Raw genomic sequence first — 21,570 nt, forward strand, 5'->3', positions numbered from 1 at the left:
GCAAAATATCAAGAACATTCTGAAATGATCAAATATGGGGGATTGGTTAAATAATTTATGATCTATGCAACCAACAGAATACGTAAAATGATGTATATAGGTATATATTTATATCACATGGGAAGTTATCTATGGTATATGTTGAATTAAAAAGAAGCAGATTATAACATTGTATGAAGGGAGTGTCTAGAAAAATATATCACAAAGGTTTTATAATGATAGTCACTGGCTAATGCTATTATGAGAGATTTTTCTTTACATTTTTTTTAACATTTTTTTTTTTTTGAGGAAGATTCGCCCTGAGCTAACATCTGTTGCCAATCTTCCTCCATTTTTCTCCCCAAAGCCCCAGGAGATAGCTGTATGTCAGAGTTGTACATCCTTCTAGTTCCTCTATTTGGGATGCTGCCTCAGCATGGCTTGACGAGTGGTGCACAGGTGCACTCAGGATCCGAACTGGCGAACCCCAGGCCGCTGAAACGGAGCATGTGAACTTTAACCACTATGCCACCAGGCCGGCCCCAATATGTTTATTCACATATTCCATTTTCCATTTTTTTCTATATTGAACACGTATGTCTTGTACAATAAAGAAGTGTTTTTTAAAACTTCTTCCTAGAAATATAATCCATAATTTCAGGGAAAATAAATCCTTTTAGTAACTTCATTGTAACTAGAGAAAAGGAGACTGATTACCTGATTAATGGCCCCCAGCATCTCAGCCCTACTGGCCACTCGTGCCGTGCACTGGCTAAGGAATGTTATAGTCTTCTCCAGCTTCTTAATGATTTCCTGGGCCTGGTTGTCATCTTCACAAAGAGGTGTTAAAGACTGCACAGAAAGCAAAGTATTAAAAAGTATCCAACCCAAGTATTCAGCAAGTGATTCTAACACTGACTACATTGTAAAGGCAGAGGAAAGCCAAATCTCAGTTATCTTGGTGGAGGATGAAAAGCAGCAGCAAAAACCAATAATGAATTATACTGAAATATTAACATCTTTGTTGGCTATCAAGTAGACCTATGCAAGTGCTCATCAACTTTTTTATATCTATTCTTGATCCTTTCTTTACTTCCCAAATTTGTCACTCCTTCACATGTATTTATATCTTTCTTCTACGATTAATAGGATGGGATATAATTAATTGGTAATGGTCAAGAAATTATGCTTACAAATGAGTTGAAGGTATTATATGAGGAGTATAGTTTGAACTTTTAAGAAAAGTAGTGACAATATACTAGAATTAGATATAGCTCTGACTGCTATACTTGCTCTTCCATTGATGACAAAATGTGATTGGACTGATTACGTGGGTATGTCTTCATAGCCTTATGAATATTGCTCTCAAACCTGTGCCCTTAATCCAAGATGATGGCCTTCCTGATGGAGGATCCTCTCACTAGGGTGGAGACAGAATTAAGAGAACAGCAGATTTGGAAGCAGACAAGCTGCTGCTCATTAGCTGTGTGATCATGAGCAGATATCTAAGACTTGCCCAAATTTAAAACACCAGAAATTTTGTATATCATTAGGAAAGGAAAAGTTCTGCCAATAAAACTGTAAAGCACCGTTGACTATAAATTGCATCCTAATGTTAACCTTTCTGATTTGCTGTTTCCTCATCTGTCAGATGGAGACAATTACATCTCCTTTCCAGGAATATTGTGACATGAGAGGTAATTGATACCATTTGCTTGTCACACAGTAGGTGCTCAATGAATAGCAGCCACTTCTGAAACACACAGATATGCATAAGTTGCAGCTGGAAAGTTGCTAACCAACAAGAATGGTCATTGTCAGACACACAGTTTCCTACTATAGTTTAAATACCCAGCTTCAGTTGGGAAGGGAAGAGCAGATGTTAGTTGTTAGCCAAATAGACTATAGTTTACCAAGACTGAATCATGAAGAAATAGAAAATTTCAACAGACCAATAACTAGTAAGGAGATTGAAGCAATTGTCAAAAATCTCCCAACAAAGAAAAGACCAGTACCAAAGGGCTTCACTGGAGAATTCTACCAAACATCTAAAGAAGAATTAACACCAATCCTCTTGAAACTCTTCCAAAAAATTGAAGAGGAAGGAACACTTCCAAGCTCATTCTTTGAGGCCAGCATTACCCTGATACCAAAGCCAGACAAAGACATTACAAGAAAACTACAGACCAATATCCCTTATACAAATAGATCCAAAAATCCTCAGCAAAATACTAGCACACTGAATTCAACAGCACATTAAAAGGAATATACACCATGACCAAGTTGAGATTCATTTCTGGAACGCAAGGATGGTTCAACATATGAAAATCAATCAGTGCAATATACCACATTAACAGATTAAAGGGCAAAAAACTACACGATCATCTAAATTGATGCAGAACAGCATTTGACAAGATTCAACACCATTTTATGATAAAATATTCAAAAAACTAGAAATAGAAGGAAGCTACTTTAACATAATAAAGGCCACATATGAAAATCCCACAGCTAACATCATACCCAGTGGTGAAAGACTAAAAGTTTTTCCTCTAAGATCAGGAACAAGGCAAGGATGCCCACTCTTGCCACTACTATGCAACTTAGTACTGGAAGTCCTAGCCAGAGCAATTAGGCAAGAAAAAGAAATAAAAAATCCACATTGGAAAGGAAGGGGTAAAATTATCTCTGTTCACAGATGACATGATCTTATATATAGGAAAACCCTAAAGATTCCACACCAAAAAACCTGTTAGAACTAATAAATGAACCAGGGTTGCAGGATACAAAATCAACACACAAAAATCAATTGCATTTCTATACACTAACAATGAGCAATCCAAAAAGGAAATAAGACAACTCCATTTACAATAGCATCGAAAAGAATAAAATACCTAGCAATAAACCTAATCAAGGAGGTGAAAGACTTGTACACTGAAAACTACAAAACACTGCTAAAAGAAATTAAAGAAGGCACAAATAAAGAGAAAGACACCCTGCATTCATGGATGGGAAGACAATTTTGTTATGCTGCCCATACTGCCCAAATTAATCTACAGATTCAATGCAATCCCTATCAAAATCCCAATGGCATTTTTTTGCATAAATGGAAAAATTCAACCTAAAATTCATTTGGAATCTCAAAAGACTCTAATAGCCAAAACAATTTTTGAAAAAGAAGAACAAAGTTGGAGGACTCACACGTTCTGTGAGTTTCAAAACATATTACAAAGCTACAGTAATCAAAACAGTATGGTACTGGCCTGAAGACAGACATATAGACCAATGAAACAGAATAGAGTGCCCAGAAATAAACCTATTCATATATGGTCAAATGATCTTTTATTTATTTATTTTTTTTGGTGAGGAAGATTGGCCCTGAGCTAACGTCTGTTGCCAATCTTCTTTTCTTTTCTTTTTTCTCCCCAAAGCCCCAGTACGGAGTTGTGTATCATAGATGTAGAGTTGTAGCTCTTCTATGTGGGACACCGCCTCAGCATGGCTTGATGAGTGGTGAGTAGGTCCGCCCCCAGGATCTGAACTGGCGAAGCCTGGGCCAACGAAGCAGAACAAGTGAACTTAACTGCTACACCACTGGGCCGGCCCCATCAAATGATCTTTGACAACGGTGCCAAGACTACACAAAGGGGAAAGGAGTATCTCTTCAATAAATGATGTGGGAAAATTTGATACACCATATACAAAAATCAACTCAAAATGGATTAAAGACCTAAATGTAAGACTATATATATATAGCTCCAGAAGAAAACATAGGGGAAAATCTTCATGACATTGAATTTGGCAATGATTTCTTGGATATGACACCAACAGCATAAGCAACAAAAGCAAAAATAGACAAATAGCACTACATCAAACTGAAAAACTTTTGTGCATCAAAGGACACAATCAACAGAATGAAAAGGCAACCTATGGAATGGAGAAAATATTTGCAAATCATATGTCTTATTGAAAATTGGCAAAGGATTTGAATAGACATTTTTCCAAAGATGATATACAAAGGGCCAACAAGCATATGAAAAGATGCTCAACAATACTAACCATCAGAGAAATGCAATCAAAACCTCAGTGACGGGGCTGGCCTGGTGGCGCAGGCGGTTAAGTGTGCGCACTCTGCTGCGGTGGCCCAGGGTTTACCAGTTCGGATCTCAGGCGTGCACCAACGCACCGCTTGGCAAGCCATGCTGTGGCAGCGTCCCATATAAAGTGTAGGAAGATGGGCACGGATGTTGGCCCAGGGCCAGTCTTCCTCAGCAAAAAAAAAAAAAAAGAGGAGGATTGGCAGATGTTAGCACAGGGCTGATCTTCCTCACGAAAAAAAAAAACCACAGTGAGATAACACCTTGCACCCATTAGGATGGCTACTATCAAAAAAAAAAACAGAAAATAACATGTTAGCCAGGATGTGGAAAAATTGGAACCGTGGTGCATTGTTAGTAGGCTTGTAAAATGGTGCAACCACCATGAAAAACAATATTATGGTTCCTCAAAAACCCAAAATAGAACTCCATATGATCCAGCAATCTCACTTCTGGGCATATTTCTAAAAGAATGAAAGCAGGATCTCAAAGAGATATTTGCACACCCATGTGCATAGCAGCAATGTTCACACAGCCAAGAGGTAGAAGCAACTGAAATGTCCATCGATAAATGAATGGAAAAACAAAATGTAGTACATACATACAATGGAATATTTTATTCAGCCTTAAAAATGAAGGAAATCCTGTCGCATGCTACAACATGGATGAACTTTGAAGAGATTAGGCTAAGTGACATAAACCAGTTACAAAAAGACAAATACTGTATGATTCCACTTATATGAGGTATCTAAAGTAGTCAAATTTGTAGAAACAGAAAGTAGAATGGTGGTTACCAGAGGCTGAGAGAAGAAAAGAGGAGTTGTTTAATGAATATAGAGTTTCACTATGCAAGATGAAAAAGTTCTGGAGATCTGTTTCACAATAATGTGAATATACTTAACACTACTTAACTGTACACTTAAAATGGTTAATATGGTAAATTTTGTTATGTGTTTTTTTACCACACACACACACACATATAACAGAATATGGTTTCTAAATTTTTATTTTCTTTTTCCAAAATTAGCCCTCTTAGTTTTCCAATCCATCTCTATATTTATAGTGACTTCACAAATATTCTATATTTATAGTGACTTCACAAAATCAATAGCATTGTTACACTTCTACGTGCCCTACAGAGGGCCTGCCCATCATCTGACAAGACTGAAAGCAGTCACTATTCTCTTTTTACAGTTAATTAAATGGAAACAGACTTTCGAGTCTCTTCTTTGAAGCTTCAAATTGATAATATCTCCTACTGCTCAGTTTTCTGCATGATTACTCTTCTGCCTGAAATCTATTTGAAAATCCAGAGAGAAGGCAAATGTCATACAACTACTTTAAAAAGCATTTATTTCTTTTATTGCTTATACTCTCCTATTAGTGAATCTTTTATCTTAGCCTGATCCTGAATTCTTACCTCCTATTAATTCACATTTGAGTCAGGCAGGGCTTGGTACCTGGTGTTGGTTTTGGTCATACAAGTAAACTCATATGTAATTTTGAAAACATTATTAACAGTATGACCAAATGAGTAGTCCCCAAATGTTATGATTCTCACCTCTAACAGTTTTAAACAGTTAGTGATTTCTTTCTTCAAGTTTTCTTCAGCCAAGTCACGGGATCTTTCTTCAAGCCTCACTCTTTTCTCCAAGGTGAACAAGTCGCACTTAAATCCCAAAGATAATCTGAGAAATTCAGCCTATTGTCAAAACAATGTGAGGGTGAGGGGAGAAAACTGGATGTCGTCAAAAATTTCAGTTTAATACCAGATCACATTGAGGCATTTCTTTCTCCTCCCAGGAACATAACGCTGGCACGCGCGGGCGCTACCTGCTCTTAGTCACTGCCAAGCCAAACAGACACCTAACATGTGACAGCCAGTGCAAAAGCATGAAGCAACCGTAGGCAAGTGAGGCTGAAACACTCGTTTTTTTCAAATTAAAGGAAAAAACATTCGCGTTAAACTCACCTCCACCTCCTTCTCATTAGCAGAAGTGCTGTAGGATAAGACAAAGAACTTAATCAAACACAACTCGACAGAAAAGCAAAAAATGTTAGCATGCTATGTGAAGAAGAGCTTACCTGTCACTTTGTCTAAAGTTAACTGATTTCACATTGGTTACAGGAAGAGAGGAAATAGCAGTGTCTATTAAAAGACAATAAAATATTTTTTGGTTAAAAAGGCTTAATAGCTAAAGGCACATTCCATCAAATGTTATGTCCTCTCTCCACGAAACAAAAGCATTTCATTGAAATATGTCTGAGATGATAACCCACTAATAATGCATTTGCTTAAATATGAGATAACGCTATGCGATGCTATAGGGATCACAATGACGTTAAAACCATTGGCTCACACTTCAGCATGTGAATAGTCTTTGAAACCTGAAGATGTCTCAGAGTCAAGGGACAGCCCAATTTGTTCTCTTTGCATTTAAATGTTTATTTGACTTGATCCCATGGCTAAATGCATACCTTCCTCTGGCACCCTGGTTCTCCTTCGGTTCAAGGCTTAAATAGCAGTAGCAGCAGGAGTAGTAGTGATTGTAGTAGAAGTAGTAACAATAATAGTAATAATACTAATAACAATAACAGCAACAATAAACATGGTATCAACCATTTATCACAGGTTTACTCTATGCCAGTCCCAGAATAAGGCTCTTTACACATATTAACGATACTCTTCATAACAACTTTGCAAAGAGGACCATATATTAGTTATTAAGAGCATTAGATTCAGAGTTGGAAAAAACCTGGTTTCAATCCTAGTTTTGACCCTTATAGCTATATGACCTGGGACACGTCACAACTTCATCAAACCATCTACAAAATAAGGATGGTATTATTTTTCTATAGTAACTAACTTTTATGAGAATTTCTCTGCCAGGCATTTTCTAAGTTCTTTATACAGAATTTATTCAATCCTCTTGGCAAACCTTCTCTGGTAAGTACTGTTGTTATCTACAACCTACAGGCTAGGAAACTGAATCACAGTTTACCCATCTCACACAGGCATCTGGGAGAACTAAATAAAACTATGCACATAAAGAATTTAGCCTAGTACTTAGCATATAGTATATTCTCCATAAAGGGTACTTTTTTCTTTTTACTCATTGTTTCCATTTTGCAGATGAGGAAACTGAGACTGAAGGTTAAATGACTTTCCAAAGTCACAACTAGTCAGAGACAGACCCGGTATAGAGTCTGTGGGACTCCAAAGCCTGAATCTATCTACTCTTCCATCCTAATGGAGGTGAAATGGGGAGGGAAGCACACCAGCACTTATTCTTTAAATATTGGCTTATTTACTTTTAGACAGGATGATGAAAAAGATCTTAAAGTAGAACTGGGAACTTACTACCACCATTGGCGTGGTTCTTGGTTCACAATAGGGCACTAGTTATTACAAGTCCTCTGGGGCTTTGTTAAGTCAATGCAACACAAATGTGGCTTTTTGAAAATGACACAAATCGAATCAAGAATCAGTTCTATTGGCTGATTTTATCCAGAAACGCAGAACTGGAGACGCCATATCTTTACTCAGACAGATTTCACCCATAAAAATAATAGCAGGGAACAAAAGTTCATGAGAGGATTGGGAGAGAACATTCCTTACCTCCTGCAGCACATTCTTTTTTGTGCTTATCCATTGTTTCTGGTTCCTCTTTGGCTTCCTAAAATCATAAAGAGATTTTATTGCTGTACATAGAGTGGAAATCCTTCATAACCAATCATTTCCCAACTTCCTGTCCTCTGCTAACCCTATCCTGTCAAAAACACTCTATAGTATTAATAGGGGTTAAGAAGAAAACAGGACTTGCTCCAAGGAGGTTTCCAATCTAGTTGAGGCATAAGAGACAGAAATATCTAAAAAGCTGCAACCGTGATACAAGTCATCGCAAAGCAATTATTTGGCAATTAATTGCCAAATAAATGAGATATATATAAAGTGCTCTGCAAAGAGAGGAGAGAGACACCATGGCTTGAAAAGCATGGAAAGTCTCTGTAGACAAGGAAAATGTTGGGGCTTGATGGAGAGGTGGGGTTGGATGGACGAAGAGGTGGGGGTGATCTAGGACTACACATGCAGCTGTCTAGATGGGTTGTTGGGGGAAATTATGGCAAAAATAGCTGCTCAGATTGTGTTATGTTAGGCTTTTACTCCATATAAATATATTTTAAGGTCACTCACCAACTGTTCTACAAATGTATCTATACAACAAGAATCACCATAGCAAGAAGGTTGGACTGTGCTGCCTGGGGAAATCTAATGGGAAAGCTATACATATAAAATTATTTTTAGGGTAATAATTACTCAACATTCTCAGAAATTTTCCATAAAAAATAAGTCTAAGACACATTTCCTTGGTAGCGTCATGGATACCATGTCATGTAATTTTTAGACAATTGAAACTAAGATTTTGATAAAATGTTACAAATAATACAATAATACAGGTAAAGCATTGGATCACTCTTATCAATAATTTAAATATTCTTAAATTTTTTGAATCCTCCCTTGACCCCATGACCTTTTGCAGCTATGGCATTTTCTTCCTCTGCTGCCCTTCATGAACAAGCTTCTTCTGGGAAGAGTTGTCCACGGTTGCTATTTCCAGTTTTTTATCTCCCACTTGTGATCAATGAACTACTCTGCCTCTGTACCCAACACTCAAGGAAACTGCCCTCCCCAGTTATCAGTGATCTCCCTACTGCCAAATCCAATGGATAATTTTCAATCTTTATCTTACTTGACCTCACTGCAGCATCTAAATTGATCTCTAATCCTCTTCTTCTTGAAGATTTTTCTTCCCTTGGTTCACCTCTCCTGATGTCCCCCCATCACTACAGTAGCTCCTTCTCAGTTCCCTCTGCCATTGCCTTCTCTTATTAGACAACGGAATCATCAAGAGTCCATTATCCTCAGTGCTCTCTTCCTGCCTGCCACAGTCCTTGGGAAGTCTCATCCATATACTTGTTTCTTTGCTGATAACTCACAAATGTGTGTCTGCTCCTAAAAAGTCCCACTTTTAGATGAGTGTATAAATATGGGTATATAGCCATATATGAAATCTCCTTACTGAGTATTGATGTCTCACATCAACCTGAAACTTGACTTATCTCAAACTAATCTTATTTCACCCCACAAATTCTACTCTTCTTACTCCCTCCCTATTCTCATGTTATTCTACTCATTCTGTAGGTTAAGCCATAAGCCTGGGTATCTGCCTTTTCCCACACTCCTGATTATCAGTCACCATGTACTGTGAACTACCCTCTTCTTCCTTCCTCCTTTCTTCCTTCTTCCTTTCCTCTATCTTCACTAAATTCATACTGTCTTCATCTCTTGCCCGAATTATTACAATAGCATCCTAACCAGTCCCCCACCTTAATTACTACATTTTCTAATCCATTATTTTTAAAACATTTCTTTATTTCTATCTTTTTTTGAGATGATAAGAATTTTTTTCTTAGAAGACTCTACCATGGGGACCTGTACTTTCCTCTGTCCATTTTTTATAAGGGGTAACCACTTTTGCCACGTTTGCTAGCCAACACTACACTCTATATATACTTTACTCTACAAAATCACATATCCAATCATTCTACTCCCTTTGGACTAGAATACTGTAAAATTTTTATCTACCTTATTGCCTTAAATGTATCCATGCCACAACCTTCTCTTGAGTTAGCTTGTATGAGTCTCTGTTTCTTGTAACCAAACAGGCCTAACTAAAACAATGTCTATATACTGAGGGGAAAACAACAATAATACACACACACACACACACGCACAAACCTCCACATACACAATACAGAGAGGGACTAATACATAAGTACACTGTTTAAGACTCTTGAAGAAATATGGAATTGGATCCATAGTCTACAAGTTACTCTTCAGTAATTATAAATTCATACCAGTGGCAATCAGCCTTCTCTTTAAGGAGGGGAACTTAACTTGTTTTCTATAAACACTTAAATAGTCATCCTTATAATGTTTTATAGCAGTTTGTCATATGCCTGTATAACATTCAATACCACTTACAAGGTACCTCCTCCATGACACCTTTTCTGGCCTCTCACCCCAAGTATTTTTGTTTTTTCATATCACTAACCACACTAATTACTGAGTAATTGTATGTTTCTTCCCTTAATTAGAATATGTCTTTAACATAAATATCACTGTTTTATTTAACCTTACTTATTAAAGCATTCATTTAGTTAAGAGTCCTTCATTGATAGATATTTAGCTTGTTTCCAGTAGACTTTTGATTAGTAAATGAGTGAATAAATAAATGAATTAATGAATGAATAAATAAATAATCAATGTGGAGTCAGGAGGTCCTAGCTCTGACTCTATTGTGTGACCTTGGACAAGTCACAAGGATGCTTTGGCCTCAACTTCTTCATCTATAAAAGACTGGTATAATTAAATTCTATTAACCTCATAATATTTTGAAAGGTTAAAATGATTTTTTACTAAAAAATCTTAAAATAATACTTTTAAGAGTATTTTGCAAATTTAAAGGTTCTACCATTGAAACTTACCATTATTTTTATTGTTACCATGTGTATATTTCCTTACCAGATTTAACATGGTTTTGTCCTCACTCGCAGAGCCCTGGAGTGCAATATTCTCAGGAGCTGGACTATTGCCTATGAGAAAAAGGAAACACACTAAAACAGTTGGGGGAGCAGCAACAAGTAAAAGGGGAAGAAATAGTGAGGGTGGCAAAAAGTGGCAGACTAGTAAATTGCAAAGGCCTTAACATGTGAGACAAATTATGTACTACAAAACTTTAAACGTGTCCACTGATTCAGAATCAGGACTAGAGCAGCTATGGTTGCCAAGGAAGCTAGCCATACAAGACTTCTTAATAGAAATGAACATCTCTATAAACGGCCTACAAATAGTAGGGTTTTTAAAATCTTTTTTAAGGCTGCTGTTGCTTTGTTTATCAAACACATTACTAGCATAATTATAGAAACTGGGTGAAGACAGGATGAACAATTAGTAACCCAGTAGCTTTTTTATAGCTTGACAAACAGGTTTTTAAAAATTACATATGCAAGGCTGATAACAAAGTATGATATCCTTTCAAAACATGGTATCTTTCTAAAATGTCATCTAAGACGAAAAGATGCACTTTTAATTTATGCCATTCCTTTTTGTAATTTCTTTATTAAAAAAAATTCCTTTATTTTTGTGTATTTTATTTGCACTGTAATGTACTTGATAATGATTTTCCTCTTCACATGATCCATTGTCCTGAATTTAGATCAGTGCAGGCACGGAGGTCAGTAGCTATATATAGATTTTGTTTCTTTTTAAGAAAAAAAGTAGTTAAAGGATGTACTATATTTTTAAATTTATATCAAAATAAGAACAACATGGTAATCACTTTCTTGAGAGATATAAAATTTTTTGCCCTAAGGAAATTTTAGTTTTTATTTAAATTTTAAGACAGATAATAGACTCATATGGTCCATAAATTAAAAAGTAGAAAATATTTTACAGTGAATATTTTCTCTCCCACCCACACCTGCCATAAACCACTTTCCCTTCCCATAGACAATGTTATTAATTTTTGTCTAGCCTTCCAGAGATATTTTATGCATACTTAAAAACTTTTTCCTATCCTTTTTTCACAAATTTTTACATGCAATACATAATATTTTGTACTTTGCAGGGTTTTTTTTTCAGGAAACAATAGTTCTTTGATGTCCTTCCAAGAAAAAAGTTTCCTTATATATGTTTTATGGATGCATATTAGTATTCCATTACATAGATATGCCAAAATATATTAACTAGTCTTCTACTGATAGTCACTTGTTTCCAATATTTTGTTATTACAGACAATGCTGCAGTAAATAAACTTCCACATTGGTCATACGGTATGTGTATACTTAGACCTATAGGATAAATTCCTAGAAACCAAATTATTTTATCACATGATATGTACATTTAACATTTTGGTAGATATTGGCAAATTCCCTTCCATATTAATTACAATAATTTACATTCCCTGCAGCAACGTATGAGAATTCCTTTTCCCCACAACCTTACCAACAGAGTGTAATCAAATTTTTACATCTTTGTCTACCTGATAGGTGAAAAACGGTATCTTGGTGCAGTTTTAATTAAAATTCTTATTCGGTATGAGGTAGAGTTATAAAGATATCCTTCAGTTAACCTAAGGAATGGATTCCATTTCTACAATTTACAGCTCCTCTAATTTAGCACCTATCTCTCAAATTTAGTGTCTAGTTCAAACAATAGAATAAATTTTCCTTGATTATGTTTTTTTTTTGGTGGGAATGGGAGCTTATGCTTCCCAGGAGTGTCAACTGAATTGATGTCTCACTGGGAAAGGTTGAGAATAACTACTTTGTCTTCATACTCAAGTAGAAGAAAAAGGATCTAACATGTCATCTAGTGAATTCTTTTGCCTACTGAGTGGATCATCGCTAACTTGTCCATCCTTTTAGTCTAACAGATTCTAATTAGGATTCTGAGAATTTCCTAAGCAGGCAATTCCCCCCTGTGCCCCAGGTGAGACCAGTTGTGTCCAATCAATCTTTGCCATCAAGTAATATTTAAGTCCTATTAAAACATATTGTACTTTTTGTTCTACCTATAGAATTGGAAAAAAATTGGTAACATTATTATATATGGAGGCTGTGATCACCTCTTGGACTTCTTTTCTCCAGACTATGTCTTTAAAATTCTTTCATAAAATGTTATTACTAAGCTACTGAGGATAGTTACTCTACTAGCTTATGGGTTTGCTTAGTGTTTTAGAATGGGAACTATACTTGACCTCTTCAACAGCTTACCCTTGATCTTTATCATAGAGGAAGCTGATCTGGTATTCTCCTCTTTTTCACAAAGTTATTTACGATCAAGGTCACCAGAAGCCATATTCAAAATTTCTGATCCAGAATCTACCAACAGGAAGAAACTAACAGCATGAATACTATGCAAAAGGATTATTTGCCTATGCTCTTTTCATTTGCACACACCTCAGCAGGTCACAGAACATCAAGCTTATAGTTATAATACCAGAACTGTTTTTATGTCTTTTTCAAGTCCACTCACCACTTGAAGTTACAGTACTCTCTGTGGATGAAGTATGTCCAGGAGACGGTAGTGTGGAATATTCTCTGTCAAAAGAGTAGAAGAAAAATTTTGGAGTGTCAAATCCAAAGAATTCTTCTAAAAATGAACTGAATATCCATCCAAATTCAAGCACACAAACAAACAAGCAAACCTGGACTGTGGCGGGCTCTCAGAATACGAGCGTTCAACATCATTCTCCTTAAGGAAAAAAAAAAAAGAAACAAGTTCAACAATTTGACGTTTTCCATTCCAGAGAGGTTGTTTTAAACAAATATTTTCATACACTTTTAAGTGAACCTATATTTACTTTGCTCTTTTAGAGAGGATATGGGAATGGGGCGGTATAGGGCAGATTGATATACATACTTCCTCAAAGCTGTACTTGCAAAAAAAAAAATTCAACTTTAAGTACACTTACATGTCCGATATTTAAAGAAAACCTGATAAATTCTTGGGCAAAAGAAATTCTAAACTTAAAGGATGGGTAGAGTTTATTTCATGAACTTAAGTTTTCTTTAAACAGAACATTCTATGTGGGCATAAAACATTTCTATTTATAGAAATATTACTCAACTTAAAACTTTTGATCTGGTGATTTAAAAATGGTTCTCAATTTTCTAGCTGGACAAATCATACATTTTAAACTTAATCCAATTCTCAAAGATCTGAGAGATTACATCTACATCAGCATTTATTACTTGGTGCTGAAAAAGAGCTTAACAAAATTGTGGTCCCAGCCTGCCAGGGCAAGTGTTCAAAAGTTTCGTTTCAACTTCTTAATCTCTACCAGGAGTTCCTAATTTGGGGGGCACTTTAGGACATTAGAGTTTATTTATTCACTTAACTCTCTTTCAAAAAATACTGTGGGAACATAGGCTCCTTTTTAATAATAAGCTTTTCTAATAAGTATATTTTCATTATTATTTGGTTTATTTAGAAAAATAAATTAAAATTTAATAAATTAAAACTGAAATCATTTGGACATATCACAAACTTGCACAGAACAATGCAAAAATGACATTTAAGTATTCCATAATCAAACATAGAACTTCTTATTAACTGCCACAACCAGCAACAGGTTTCAGTGGAGGGATGCTGTATATCATACACAGTATTTAGGATCTATCCAAAATAATATTGGATATAGTCACAGAAAGGTAAAGGTTTAGCAAGTGTCTGTGAATATGTAGTTACCCAAGACAACAGCAGCAGCTTACATCTGTTCAGCATGTTAAAATTTACAAAAGCCCTTTTATGTATCAACTCCTCTAATTCTCCCAACAACTTTATGCTGTAGGTTTTAGCAAGAAAAGGTTTACTTATTTCAGGTAAGGAAAGAAAGCCAATGAATAAAGTAATTTCCCAGGAGTATTCAGAATGGTAGTGTCAGCCTCTAAACTCAGATTAGACTAAAGACAGTGCCTTCTCCACTGTAAACAAAACTGTCTCTGAGATACCCTAACTCAGGTGACTGGAGAGGCAGAGACTTCCCAATTATTTTCTTAGACTGGTAGATGAGTTAATATAAACTTTTTTTTTTTTCTTTGGTGAGGAAGATTTGCCCTGAGCTAACATCTGTGTCAATCTTCCTCTATTTTGTATGTGGGTTGTCACCACAGCATGGCTGATGAGTGGTGTAGGTCTGTGCCTGGGAACCCGTGAAGCTGGGCCACTGAAGCAGAGCGCACCCAGTTTAACCACTATGCCACAGGGCTGCTCCCTAAATATAAACTTTTTAAATATTCACCTCAAATGTTTAGGAAAATCCACAAACTTGCAAAGCAAGAATGTACACCAAATCCTCCTATATATCAATGTTGGGCAATCTTTTCTCTTTTACTTCATTTCATCTCTGCTTTAAATGTCTTTGGGTCAGACCATAAGTGACTGAAACCCCTCATGACATCAGTTTAATTTACTTCAACCACTTTCATCAAAGGCCCACTTTGTGCCAGGAACAGTGACAGAGGCTGGAGACACACAAAAACACAGTCCTTGTTCCAGAGGGGCTCGTAGGTCAGTCAAGAAGACAAATACATAAAACAAATACTTCATAAATTATAGGCAGCATTCCACAGAGGAAAGTAATATGCACAGAACAGAATAGAGTGGAGTAATATTTGAATTAACTTTTGAAGAGAAATTGTATCTTATGCATTATAGGTAGTTAAATGATGAAGGTCCTATCCTTGAAATATTTAAATAGATTGTATTAGTAGCTATATTCCAATATATATGTAAGAAATGAATCTATAAAAATAGGAAAAAATTAAATAATCTTCAGTTTCATTGAGTATCATACTTCATAAGTTAACAAGGATTGAGTCCTTAATAACAAAAAAATCAGGCCCATTTAACACTCCATAACATATACAAAGTTGTTATTGTGTGGCTTGAAATAACACCTATTACTATGCTATAATTAACAACATATATAATATATAATAATTATATTGCACTAACTAAAAAACTAATTTTGTCAGAAAAAGACCTTATACCTATCAGGGTCATGGATACTTGCATTTGAATTTAAGAGGTATGAAAAAGAATGCAATTTTTTTCTATTTAATTAAACTGGTTTCCAATATGAGGGAAAAGGGAACACATCATTTCTGCAAACTTTGTTAAAAAAAAAAGTCTAATTATTATTTGAAGTCAAAATAATAAAATACAACAAAAATACAGTTTGCCTCCATTATATTACAAATGAGTCTCATTTGCTGTAATACTCTGTGTAAGCCCTTCTTTTATCCTACACCTTAGATGTGAAACATTTTAGTGAGAAGCCTTTTGATAAATTTAAAATATTTACTGATTAAATAAGTAATAATTCTATGATTTTGAAGAAATATATTTAGTAGCCATACATTACTACTTTGTTCTGAAACAGGTGCAAGTTATTCTCAATGCATTAATCTTTATAAATCTCACTAATTAGAAAACAAATGAATATATAAGATATCTCAATCCTAGATTTTCATAAATTTAGTTTAACATGTTTTTTCCTTCTTACAAGGATAACCAGACAAAAGAAGATTTTTTTTTCAAATTTAGGATTATAGTTAGTGAAAATTGGAGATATAGCCCCGCAGGGTGTCTGTGCATGTGGAGTAGGGGTGGGAGATAACTCAGCAAAAACTTTCCACAATTATGTTCTTTTCTTCCAGCTTCAAAAGTCACTCCTATTTAAACCAGCATCCCGACCCACAGGAGAACCTAACCCACACACAACAACTGTGAGACCTGGGCAGATCATGAAAAATATAATCCACTGGATATATTTTAAAGCCAAGGAAAATCAGAAAATTGACTAAAAGCAAGAAAAGAAAGTTCAGATGAGAGACTTACATGTAGCAGATGGGCTCAACTCAATGAGTCCAACACATGCCGACAGCATAGAGCAGGAAGAATGTTCTTCCTGTCTAAGCCATTCAAATATCAACCTGCATAACATTTACATGGAAATCTGTGGTCCAGCCCATTTGCTTTTGACAGTAAGAGTCTAATGTAGGGTGGGGTAGCCAAGGTACTCATGGAACAAAGGGAGACAGACTCTCCCATGGGCTGGGTCAGCAAACGCAAGCCACACACACACACACACACAGTAGTGTTATTTCATTATTTTTTTTTATTATTTTTTTATTAATATTATTATTTTATTTTGTGAGGAAGATCAGCCCTGAGCTAACATCCATGCTAATCCTCCTCTGTTTGCTGAGGAAGACCAGCTCTGAGCTAACATCTATTGCCAATCCCTCTCCTTTTTGTTTTCTTTCCCCCGCCCAAAGCCCCAGTAGATAGATGTATGTCATAGTTGCACATCCTTCTAGTTGCTGTATGTGGGACAAAGCCTCAGCATGGCCAGAGAAGCAGTGTGTCGGTGCGCGCCTGTTATTTCAATATATAGATAGAAAAATAAGAAGAACAATAAGAAATAACTTTTAAGATATTAATAAGGGCAATTAATAGGCCTAGATAATCTCCCGGGGTTACTTTATTTTTGCTCTTCTAGATAAAATGCTACTTTATCTACGGATTTTATGATCAGAAACCCTTCCACTAATAAACATTCATGTTACAATGTAATTTTTACTATTAGATCTATTTTAGACAATTGATGCTACTCAAATCATTATGGGTTTCCAAGAAAAAAAGAAAAATTGAATAAAAGGAGTCTATGTAGATCAATTTCATTCCAACTTAAAAAAAATCCTTGACTCAAGTGTCGGTTTCAATGTTCCAAAAAGAGAAGGAATGTAAAATTGAACGTCTAAAGATTACAACTGCTGTAACCTAAACAAAACAAAATTTCCTCATAGGTTTCTTTTTTTTTTTCAATTTCTAACTAAAAGGACACCACACCCTCAGATCTACAGGACACACCCACCACTTTGAGGTTCATTTATAATACAGTTATCAGTCAATATCTACATGTCCCAATTTTGCAATTAGCAATGTTATTTATTCTCCAAGGTTATTAATGCTACACCTACACACAGAAAGAATAGGACAATGGCCAGATCTTCTGAGATATTTTAAAATTGATTCTGTCCTCTGCCTAATAAATCACCTCCTCTTAGAGGCAGTATATCTTAGACAAAAACATGTAATAACATGAAGGAGACCTCAAAGGAATGGCAAGACACTTAATATTTGGTGTATGTGATTTTTTTTTAACAGCAAAAGGAAAAACAGAAATTCAGCTTCATATCCCCTCACCTCTGACAAGGTGTCCTCTGAGCTTCACACTGCTGATAATTCTAATTCTAGGTGATAGTTACAGCTGCTGTTTTCTGAGTGTGTACTATGAACCAGGTACTTTACATATGTTATAAAATGTCTTGGTGCTGTCAGATCTGAGATTGGAGTAAGTAGAGGAGAGAATCAGTTTCATGGTCATAGAATTTTCATGAAACTTCTTAATTCTTGGAGTGTTTGCCGGCACACACAGGTACTTAATCACATGTCCAGTTTTGCAAAGGCCCAGAACCATTTGGTTGCTGTTCACACTCAATTGTGGGAGCAACGAATAAGGAAAGGAAGGGCCTGCCCAGTGGCATAGTGGTTAAGTTTGCACACTCTGCTTCTGCGGCCCGGGGTTCGCAGGTTCAGATCCCAGGCACGGACGTGCCGCTTATCAAGCCACGCTGTGGCAGGCATCCCATGTATAAAGTAGAGGAAGATGGGCACGGATGTTAGCCCAGGACCAATCTTCCTCAGAAAAAAGAGGAGGACTGGCAACAGATGTTAGCTCAGGGCTAATCTTCCTCACAAAAAAAAAGGAAAGGAGAGACCACTGGGCCCCCGAGAAAAGTTGCCAAGAATGAGGAAGAATTGAGGAAGCTGGGCCAAACAAACAGCTGGATCTAACTATTGATGGGAGCAGCAATACTCGCTTCAGTGGGAGACTGTGCTACTGATCACTGTGTCTCCCAGCCCTGCTGGATTATCTACGCCTTGAAAAGTAGAGGATAATTTTAACAACCGCATCACAGGGAGTCCACTCAACGCCACAGTAGGACCCCTCTCTGAAAGTGCTGAAACAAGAAGGGAGCGTCATCTCTCTACTGACCAGGGAGAGGAGATCACCAAAGGTCCAGACATAGAGTTGCAAAAAGATCAGCAGTGGAGCAGGCCGGGCCTGTGGGCAGTGTGGACAGTGAACAAAAAGGACTGCAGAGACGCGTGGAGAAACCAACTGCCTTCCCTACTATCTCTCAGGAGGATAAGTGTCTCTCCCTGGGACCCACTAATTGATGAGACCTGAAGAACGCTGGGATATATTGGTATCCAACCCTAGATATTCTTGGAAATGTTGAGAAGGGATCCCATGAAACAAAAAGGCCTTCCTATTCATCAGCAAGTAGAGAAGCAGAGCATTGAGATTTATCTTTCCTCTAAATATGACCTGCTTGGTTGTTTCCATGGACTGGCAAGGCCAGAACTTAGCCGTTGCAGATATGTATATATGTAGGTATATATGTAATATATGTATATGTGTACACGTGTATTTGAATCCTCACAGGAATCTTGCAAAGTAATATCTCTGTTTCACAGGGCACACAAGCAAGTTGAGAGAGGTTAGTCCACTTGTTTATTAGCTTATTAGCTTATTAGTCTTAAATAAGTCTTAAATCAGTCTTAAATCCAGACCAACTTGATTCTAAAGCCTATGCTATATGGCTGAAAATTCTGTCATTACTGGGAAAAAGTGAAATAAATACAAAAGTAGACAGAATAAAATAATTGACCTATGTGTACCCATTCTGCAGATTCAACAATTATTAACCTATGGCCAATCTCGCTTCATCTATACTATCACCCACTAAACCCACCCCTGCATTGTTTTGAACCAAATTCCAGATATCAGAAACATTTCTTCCATAAATATTTCAGTCTGAATCTCTAAAAGACAAGGATGGGAAATATTTTATTTCCTTCTTTCCTCTTGACATTAAAATATTCCAAATAAATGAATTTCACTGGGTCCGTAAAGGAGCTCTGTTCTCCCCAAGAAAGTCTCAAACTGGGCCCCGAATTATTTTACTAAGAGATGTTCTTTTTGAGATATTAATCTTGTTAGAGTCCTTTGCTTACCCAAAGACCCTCTTATGACTACTGATGTTCACTTTTATTTTACACTGTGCTGTCTGAAAAAGATGCTAGAAAATAGCTTTCTTTGTGAATATGCAAGAGGAATAAAAAAAAAAAAATCTCAAGTTCTCAGGAACACCAGTCCAAAGAAGGGAGTCAGAAAGCAATAGGGCAAGGCTGTCAATTCAATAAGTTCACTGAGGGCTCACTCTCAATGTTTTAAATAGACCCTGTAGGGAGCACAAAAATAAATAAGTAAATAGGCCCTCAACAAATATTAATAGAACAGCCACTGGACACCACATCTATGCAGGATGCTAGATGCACACTGGTTAATGGTCAAACAAAGGCACTCTCCACCAAGCTTATAATTTAATACTGGAATAAATATAAGAAAACAAAGAACTACAATGCACCCGGAATACGGGTGACCATGAGTGGAAGACAAACAGTTACTGGGGTCTAAAAGAAGGGAGCAGGGGCTGGCCCGGTGGCACAGTGGTTAAGTGCGCATGCTCCACTTTGGCTGCCCGGGGTTCACAGGTTCGGATCCCGGGCGTGCACTGACGCACTGCTCGTCCAGCCATGCTGTGGCGGCGTCCCATATAAAGTGGAGGAAAATGGGCATGGATGTTAGCCCAGAGCCAATCTTCTTCAGCAAAAAAAGAGGATTGGCAACAGATGTTAGCTCAGGGCTAATCTTCCTCACAAAAAAATAAATAAATAAAAAAATAAAAGAAAGGAGCAAACTTATTTTTTCCTGAGTGGGAGTGTTGAGAAACGAGGAAACTGAGGCCTGAAAGACATGATTTTTCCAGAGTTACACAGAGGTAGAACCCAGGAAAAACCTGACCTAATGGATTAGGAAAAACCTCCTAATCCATTATGATTTCCACCTCAAGAAGGGCTAGAGATGCTTGACTGTCACCATTTCTCACTACCACAAGAAAGATTTTATGGAACAGTTGGCTTTTGAAATGGGCCTTGATGGTCAAATAGAACTTTGAGAAGTGGAAGGAGTACAGTATTCCGGGTAGAGAAAACAGCATAAACAGGTTTGTGTGATATATTCTGACAATACATGCTACCTGGTTTGGCTAACGTGTAGGGACCACTGCAAGGCAGTGATGGGAAAAGGATGGAAAGTTAGGTTGTGACTAGATTAGAGAGTGGCTTGAATACCAGGTCAAGTTGTTTGTCATGAAAGCTCTCAACAGCGACAAAAATCCTATAGTTTAAAGCCAAGGAGTTAAGAAAACCCCAAGATTTATGGGTCACAGGAACCAACAAGGATTAAATTTTTACCTCATATTTCATTGTAATTCCCCGTACTTAATGAGAATGCTTAGGAAACCATTTTCTAAGGAGAGCTTTCTATTTGTTTAAGAGCTGGGCATGGGGGCCATGAAGGGATGGGAGGTAGGGATTTGCTCATGGGACAGGCATGAGGGAATGAATCATGCAGTGAACACGCTGCACAGATTCTTCATGGAGCACAAACCTGGAAAGGGAATGGTGAGAATTGGTGGTATTATCCACAGCAGACAGACTGGTTCCTGGGAACTATAGAAGAAACAGCACAGAAGACAGCAAGAAACCTTCAGGGAACCTGTACATTTCCCCAGGAGCGTCTGATAGGAGTTTTTATGGCAATCTCTTTTAGCTCCGATTTCTTTTTTTTTTTTTTTTTTTTTGTGAGGAGATCAGCCCTGAGCTAACATCCGCCAATCTTCCTCTTTTTTTGCTGAGGAAGACGGCCCTGGGCTAACATCGGTGCCTATC

The 21,570-nt window shown here is 36.8% G+C and overlaps 1 protein-coding gene across 1 annotated transcript in view; it reads right to left on the bottom strand.

The window, feature by feature from the left end:
* The window catches only part of IRAG2 (inositol 1,4,5-triphosphate receptor associated 2), a 94,618-nt gene that overhangs the window by 8,829 nt on the left and 64,219 nt on the right, over nt 1-21,570 (bottom strand). Inside the window, 9 exon segments of the mRNA XM_058558639.1 lie at nt 697-831; nt 5,635-5,775; nt 6,046-6,073; nt 6,159-6,222; nt 7,693-7,750; nt 10,660-10,730; nt 12,912-13,019; nt 13,174-13,238; nt 13,346-13,392. Coding sequence (XP_058414622.1) covers nt 697-831; nt 5,635-5,775; nt 6,046-6,073; nt 6,159-6,222; nt 7,693-7,750; nt 10,660-10,730; nt 12,912-13,019; nt 13,174-13,238; nt 13,346-13,392 — 717 coding nt within the window.

Source organism: Diceros bicornis, chromosome 17 (assembly GCF_020826845.1).
Source record: "Diceros bicornis minor isolate mBicDic1 chromosome 17, mDicBic1.mat.cur, whole genome shotgun sequence".
NCBI lineage: Eukaryota > Metazoa > Chordata > Mammalia > Perissodactyla > Rhinocerotidae > Diceros > Diceros bicornis.